Genomic DNA, 8768 nt, shown 5'->3' on the forward strand with positions numbered 1-8768 from the left:
ATCTCATATTTACCTTGTGTTATTTGCATCGGGAGCTTTATGCAAATTTACTAGCCTTGTATTGATAAATAAGCTACAGATGCCTTTGTTGTCCCTTGTTTTTGTAATTGTAGTATGAGGAACACGTCTGTCGTCAGTCATTGGTCCAGTCCGCCCATACACATATTACTTCCTACCCAGCGTTCAGCTCAAGACAGCGAGGAAGTATTCCTCGTACAGTCGGTGACCTCATTCAGTGCTTGCTTAAAAGTGGGACATTCATGGGCTTTATTGTTCTAAAGTTTGGATGCACCATGAAATATGATCACACAGATTTATGATCATCTGAATTGAGACTCGACCTCTCTCAAGAAGAGGACATCAGTCGACATGGACAGCCGTGTATATATTCTGTTGATGCAAAATAAATACTATTCATTTATGTAATCGAGTTATTGTGGAGTATACTCTTCAGTTCTTTCGGTACAAGTAGCATATAGAATGAAATGGGATTTCGGAGAAGACATCATATCTCAAATAAACATTAAGATTAACTACAGCTCTAAGTATTCCTTGACATTGCTTTGACGACAGAACAACATTTGGTGCCACCAGAACAATGGATCACCAGATTGTATCTGTTCACTGATCTGGCGTAATTCATATTGTCACTTGATAGAATGGTAGTTTCCTTTCATTACAGTATCATACAGTACAGCGCGATGCACAGTTCCGTATTAATCATTTAGGCTGACTACACGGATTCTAATAATGTTAAACTATTTTCGGTCATCGCGTCATTATTGCTGGTGCGTAACGCACATATCCGTGTATTTCTTTTCAGTTTTTTGCAAAGTAAATTAAATCTCGTTGGTTAAAGATGTTTCATACGAGTGGGCGATAAGGTTTAAAGAGTCCTTTCAGGCAATGTATTCACGTCAACTGACGTCCGAAAAACAAGTCAATGTATGCGTGTCCGTGATGCCTGCAAGGCGCTTAGGCTTCACGCATCATGTGCAGGCTCTGTCTGTGTCAGACAGTGTCCACAGTGTCCTAACTCTCTCGGTCACCGCGACTTCCACAAAAATGGTATTCCGACAACTGGTAGTCTAGGCTAAAGACTGAGTGTACCCCTCTAATAGCTTGATATTGGCTCCCACGACTGAAAGCTATGGAACCACAATGTTATTGTAGAAAGTGGACAAATTTAACACTCCTTAGATTCGGGATTACACTTTCTTAGTATAGTTGGCGATTAGATGCCTGACTCTGACGGTGTCGGTTCGAATCCCATATGTAGAACAGGGATGGCGGGGCACGTGTTCGCAACAAGCCGAAAAAGTTGTATTTCTGTTGTCCTGCATCGCGATGTTGAGTAATGGTAAAACCGACTCAAATGCACAATCATCCAACCAACCAAGTTAACATCTTGCCCAGTTTTAACACTGTTTTTGACGTTTAATGCACAGGGTGCTTCCTTGAAGCAGATATTCCTCACGCATACCCACTGACATCAATGATTCCAGTATTTAGTGTTCAAGACATGTGTCCCTCGGCGGACAACACAAACATGTACCAATATATACCCTGTTTCGCTCAGCAGGTAACACGTTCAAACTCCAAAGAGACCCTTTCTCAGTCAGCAGGTAACACCTTAAATCCCTAAATAGACCTTTTCCCCCTTAGCAGGTAACCCTTTCAAGCACCAAATAGACCCTTTCCCCCTCAGCAGGTAACACTTTAAAGCACCAAATAGACCCTTTCTCACTCAGCAGGTAACGCCTTCAACCACCACGCAGACCCTGTCTCTCTTAGAAGGCAGCGAGTTCAAGCACCACATAGATCTTGTCTCCCTCAACAGTTAACCCGCTATCGCACTACATAGGTCCCGTCTCCTTCAGCTGGTAACACGCACACACGTACACAGTTTAGGTCCTATCTCTTCTGCTGCTAACACATACATAAGCCGAATAAGCCCTGCGCGTACATGCACCGTATACGCCTTGTGTATCTTAGCTGGTAACACATGAATGCACAAACTATGTCCTGTGTAGCTTGGCTGGTAACACATACATGGACAAAATAGACCCTGTGTAGTTTAGCTGGTAACACATGAATACACAAAATAGGCCCTGTGTATCTTCGCTGGCAACACATAAATGCACAATAGGCTCTGTGTAGCTTAGCTAGCAATTCACAAATGCACATTATAGGCCATGTGTATCGTAGCTGGTAACACATGCATGTACAATATAGGCCCTTAGTTATCATGGGTGTAACACCGAATCTTTAGCTCGTTTTATGATATTGTCGATGCTATAGTTCTGACAGGATATGGCAGAGGTGAAGAAAGCCGAATCTCGCTAACTTCCTAGTTGCGATCCAAACACTCCTTTGAACACGTTTGACGTTGTTTGGGAGGTTTCTTGGTTTGCAGGGTATTTCGTCACGCACCTGGGATAATAAAGTGGTCTCATTTTGCTTCTTCCTGGTATGAGTTGCGAGTGATAGGAATCTCTTGGCAAAGTTGTTTTGCAACTTAAAAAAGATCGCAGTCACATGATGATTCATTTGATTAGAACATTTGTTGCTGTAAGCTGGTGAACACAGCTGAGTCACAACAGTTAGTTGCCTCTGTTGCAGAATATTGGCATTGACGGTTACCACTGTTGTTGTCGTTGTCCTTGTTGTTGTTCTTGTTGCTGTAAGCTGGTGAACACAGCTGAGTCACAACAGTTGCCTCTGTTGCAGAATATTGGCATTGACGGTTACCACTGTTGTTGTCGTTGTCCTTGTTGTTGTTCTTGTTGCTGTAAGCTGGTGAACACAGCTGAGTCACAAGAGTTAGTTGCCTCTGTTGCAGAATATTGGCATTGACGGTTACCACTGTTGTTGTCGTTGTCCTTGTTGTTGTTCTTGTTGCTGTAAGCTGGTGAACACAGCTGAGTCACAACAGTTGCCTCTGTTGCAGAATATTGGCATTGACGGTTACCACTGTTGTTGTCGTTGTCCTTGTTGTTGTCCTTGTTGCTGTAAGCTGGTGAACACAGCTGAGTCACAACAGTTAGTTGCCTCTGTTGCAGAATATTGGCATTGACGGTTACCACTGTTGTTGTCGTTGTCCTTGTTGTTGTTCTTGTTGCTGTAAGCTGGTGAACACAGCTGAGTCACAAGAGTTAGTTGCCTCTGTTGCAGAATATTGGCATTGACGGTTACCACTGTTGTTGTCGTTGTCCTTGTTGTTGTTCTTGTTGCTGTAAGCTGGTGAACACAGCTGAGTCACAACAGTTGCCTCTGTTGCAGAATATTGGCATTGACGGTTACCACTGTTGTTGTCGTTGTCCTTGTTGTTGTTCTTGTTGCTGTAAGCTGGTGAACACAGCTGAGTCACAACAGTTGCCTCTGTTGCAGAATATTGGCATTGACGGTTACCACTGTTGTTGTCGTTGTCCTTGTTGTTGTTCTTGTTGCTGTAAGCTGGTGAACACAGCTGAGTCACAACAGTTGCCTCTGTTGCAGAATATTGGCATTGACGGTTACCACTGTTGTTGTCGTTGTCCTTGTTGTTGTTCTTGTTGCTGTAAGCTGGTGAACACAGCTGAGTCACAACAGTTAGTAGCCTCTGTTGCAGAATATTGGCATTGACGGTTACCACTGTTGTTGTCGTTGTCCTTGTTGTTGTTCTTGTTGCTGTAAGCTGGTGAACACAGCTGGTTCACAACAGTTGCCTCTGTTGCAGAACATTGGCATTGACGGTTACCACTGTTGTTGTCGTTGTCCTTGTTGTTGTTCTTCTTCTTCTTGTTGTTGTTATGTTTTACAGATTAAAATAGAAATTAGCAGAGGTTTGGGTGACCCTGGCACAGTGAGGCCGGTAAGGCTCATTATCGGCCAGGTCAGGGCCCACGCAGCCCAGACAGCGAATGGGACTTCTCCAAGGAAACACTCCTAGTCGAACCAACCAAGAACTTTCCGGAGGATATGGAGGCTCCCCAACACTGCAACCACCTGCATTACCCAAATTGTCAGAAGGACTGTGCTCCCAGTGGAAAACCCGATCACTCTCCTGATCTGCGCCAAGAGTCAGGAGGTACCAAACCAAGGGCACCGAGAACAATGGGGAGCCTGACGACAGTGTACTTGGGTTGCAAGCGAGACATTTCAAAGGCGAGATTTGAATATCTATCGTTCTTCTCCTGAATATTGCCAATAACGCTGCTGTCAAAAGGGACAGAAAATTTATTGATATAAATAAATTCATTGGCTTTATCAAAAAGGACAAGATCAGGTTTGTTTGAAGGAATTTTTCTGTGGCTGTATATTGGCCTATTCCATTGAAGTTTGAAACTGTCATTTTCCATGACATCCTGGACATGTTCCGTGTCGTGCCATGGATGGACCTCGGGGTCACAGCCACAGACATGACGGAGACGGTACTACTAGTAAAAGCAGCGAGCCATGCCATCATGTCTTTTAAGATATGCTGTTTGTGTCAAGGGAGGGCATCCACTGACAAGGTGCTGGAAAGTCTCTGTAAATTCATTGCACAGTCGACATTTCATATTGATATTGTCTTTAAGAATCACATTCTGACGACTACGAGGTGACTAGTCCTGTGCAGCAAAAAGGAAGTCCTCAGTTTCACATCTGAGATATGCCGATTTCATCCAGGTGAAGGAATCGGTTGGATTGCTGTTCTGTAGTGCATCACCATCAACAAAATCAACCTCAAATTTGAGATTGAGTGCAACAACCTTGGCACGCGTAAAATAGCTGTGGAACTCCTTGCTTTCATCGTGAGTCTTGACATGCATCACCAGCGGGTCATCCGGTAAATAAATGTATGCAAAAGTACAGAATAAAATTCTGTCATGAAGAGCCTCCACATTAATCAAACTCCGACCTCCATAATTGTTAAATATATATATTTTTTATTATTATGAAACTCACACTATTATAAGGTACAAATACTTATGCCAGTACTAATGACTGAGTGAGTGAGTTTTACGCCACCTTTAGCAATATTCCAGCAAGAACATGGCAGGGGACACTAGAAGTGGACTTTCCACGCTGTACCTATGAGGAGAATCGAACCCAGGTCTAAAGCGTGACCATTCTACTACCCCACCGCCCTTATGCCAGCACAGCCACTCATATGGGAAAATAAGATTATCGAGAACAGGAATACGTTTTGCGATAACTGTTTGTCTGGACGAACTTGGATGTTTGTGACGTCTTGTGCATCAAGCAGTGTTTATTATAAATACTACTTACCCAAAACAGGTACCGTTACAACAATAATACAGTACTAATACAAACAGCGCCAGTACTTCTGGTACAATAGTAGTAGTAGCAGCAGTAGTTGTCGTAGCAGCAGCAGTAGTGGTAGTAGTAGCAGCAGTAGTAGTAGTGGGAGCAGTGAGAGCAGTAGTGGTAGTAGTAGTAGTAGCAGTAGTAATAGTAGTAGTAGAAGTAGCAGCAGCAACAGTAGTATTAGTAGTAGCAGTAGCAGTAGTAGAGTAGTAGTAGTAGCAGCAACAGCAGCAGCAGTAGTAGTAGTAGTAGCAGCAGCAGTAGTAGTACTACTAGTAGTAGTTTACACCAGTACTAGTAGTTAAAGCAGCAGTAGTAGTATTGTGGTGTATTAGTAGCAGAAGCAGCAGTAGAAGTAGTGTGGTAGAGTAGTAGTAGTAGTAGTAGTAGTAGTAGTAGTAGTATCAGCAGCAACAGCTGCAGCAGCAACAGCAGCAACAACAGCAGCAGCAATAGTAGTAGTAGTGCACTACGTTTGTTGCACATTGTGTTCTGCTCGTCATAATACACATGGCAAAATATGCAAATACTGCGGAACTGAAAGTGAATTTCTTAGATTTGTACAGGCAACTAAACTGACTGTTGGTGTTGATGTTGGTCAGAGAGATCCAACTAAACTGTATCTTGCTCCAACAAAAAGGTCATACATTGCCATTGTAAATATTGCTGTGAGATTAACTATGTTTAAGAAATACAGTTTCTTTAACCACCATGTGTGCTTCAACGATATGATAGTTCAAGGCCTCAATACGACTGCTATATACTACTTCTTCAGTCAACTTCTTCATCAATACTACTGTTATATACTAATTCTACACTCAACCCCTTCCTGTACACTTCTGCTATATACTATTTCTACACTCAACTTCTTCATCAATACTACTGTTATATACTAATTCTACACTCAACCCCTTCCTGTACACTTCTGCTATATACTATTTCTACACTCAACTTCTTCATCAATACTACTGTTATATACTAATTCTACACTCAACCCCTTCCTGTACACTTCTGCTATATACTATTTCTACACTCAACTTCTTCATCAATACTACTGTTATATACTAATTCTACACTCAACCCCTTCCTGTACACTTCTGCTATATACTATTTCTACACTCAACTTCTTCATCAATACTACTGTTATATACTAATTCTACACTCAACCCCTTCCTGTACACTTCTGCTATATACTATTTCTACACTCAACTTCTTCATCAATACTACTGTTATATACTAATTCTACACTCAACCCCTTCCTGTACACTTCTGCTATATACTATTTCTACACTCAACTTCTTCATCAATACTACTGTTATATACTAATTCTACACTCAACCCCTTCCTGTACACTTCTGCTATATACTATTTCTGCACTCAACTTCTTCATCACTACTACTGTTATATACTAATTCTACACTCAACCCCTTCCTGTACACTTCTGCTATATACTATTTCTACACTCAACTTCTTCATCAGTACTACTGTTATATACTAATTCTACACTCAACCCCTTCCTGTACACTTCTGCTATATACTATTTCTACACTCAACTTCTTCATCAATACTACTGTTATATACTAATTCTACACTCAACCCCTTCCTGTACACTTCTGCTATATACTATTTCTACACTCAACTTCTTCATCAATACTACTGTTATATACTAATTCTACACTCAACCCCTTCCTGTACACTTCTGCTATATACTATTTCTACACTCAACTTCTTCATCAATACTACTGTTATATACTAATTCTACACTCAACCCCTTCCTGTACACTTCTGCTATATACTATTTCTACACTCAACTTCTTCATCAATACTACTGTTATATACTAATTCTACACTCAACCCCTTCCTGTACACTTCTGCTATATACTATTTCTACACTCAACTTCTTCATCAATACTACTGTTATATACTAATTCTACACTCAACCCCTTCCTGTACACTTCTGCTATATACTATTTCTACACTCAACTTCTTCATCAATACTACTGTTATATACTAATTCTACACTCAACCCCTTCCTGTACACTTCTGCTATATACTATTTCTACACTCAACTTCTTCATCAATACTACTGTTATATACTAATTCTACACTCAACCCCTTCCTGTACACTTCTGCTATATACTATTTCTACACTCAACTTCTTCATCACTACTACTGTTATATACTAATTCTACACTCAACCCCTTCCTGTACACTTCTGCTATATACTATTTCTACACTCAACTTCTTCATCAATACTACTGTTATATACTAATTCTACACTCAACCCCTTCCTGTACACTTCTGCTATATACTATTTCTACACTCAACTTCTTCATCACTACTACTGTTATATACTAATTCTACACTCAACCCCTTCCTGTACACTTCTGCTATATACTATTTCTACACTCAACTTCTTCATCAATACTACTGTTATATACTAATTCTACACTCAACCCCTTCCTGTACACTTCTGCTATATACTATTTCTACACTCAACTTCTTCATCAATACTACTGTTATATACTAATTCTACACTCAACCCCTTCCTGTACACTTCTGCTATATACTATTTCTACACTCAACTTCTTCATCAATACTACTGTTATATACTAATTCTACACTCAACCCCTTCCTGTACACTTCTGCTATATACTATTTCTACATTCAACTTCTTCATCAATACTACTGTTATATACTAATTCTACACTCAACCCCTTCCTGTACACTTCTGCTATATACTATTTCTACACTCAACTTCTTCATCAATACTACTGTTATATACTAATTCTACACTCAACCCCTTCCTGTACACTTCTGCTATATACTATTTCTACACTCAACTTCTTCATCAATACTACTGTTATATACTAATTCTACACTCAACCCCTTCCTGTACACTTCTGCTATATACTATTTCTACACTCAACTTCTTCATCAATACTACTGTTATATACTAATTCTACACTCAACCCCTTCCTGTACACTTCTGCTATATACTATTTCTACACTCAACTTCTTCATCAATACTACTGTTATATACTAATTCTACACTCAACCCCTTCCTGTACACTTCTGCTATATACTATTTCTACACTCAACTTCTTCATCAATACTACTGTTATATACTAATTCTACACTCAACCCCTTCCTGTACACTTCTGCTATATACTACTTCTTCAGTCAACTTCTTCATCAATACTACTGTTATATACTAATTCTACACTCAACCCCTTCCTGTACACTTCTGCTATATACTATTTCTACACTCAACTTCTTCATCAGTACTACTGTTATATACTAATTCTACACTCAACCCCTTCCTGTACACTTCTGCTATATACTATTTCTACACTCAACTTCTTCATCAATACTACTGTTATATACTAATTCTACACTCAACCCCTTCCTGTACACTTCTGCTATATACTATTTCTACACTCAACTTCTTCATCAATACTACTGTTATATACTAA

At 40.2% G+C, this 8768-nt stretch overlaps 1 protein-coding gene across 1 annotated transcript; it reads right to left on the reverse strand.

Moving 5' to 3' along the window:
- Positions 1-2554: 2554 nt before the first annotated feature.
- Positions 2555-4793, reverse strand: LOC137260780 (uncharacterized protein DDB_G0283357-like). Its single transcript, XM_067798350.1, has 4 exons — positions 4625-4793; positions 3196-3564; positions 2864-3016; positions 2555-2796 (listed from the first exon to the last, which is right to left on the reverse strand). The coding sequence occupies exons 1-4, from the start codon at positions 4791-4793 to the stop codon at positions 2555-2557; spliced, it is 933 nt and encodes a 310-aa protein (XP_067654451.1).
- Positions 4794-8768: the final 3975 nt, after the last annotated feature.

The sequence above is a fragment of the Haliotis asinina genome, chromosome 14 (assembly GCF_037392515.1).
Source record: "Haliotis asinina isolate JCU_RB_2024 chromosome 14, JCU_Hal_asi_v2, whole genome shotgun sequence".
Taxonomy (NCBI): Eukaryota; Metazoa; Mollusca; class Gastropoda; order Lepetellida; family Haliotidae; genus Haliotis; species Haliotis asinina.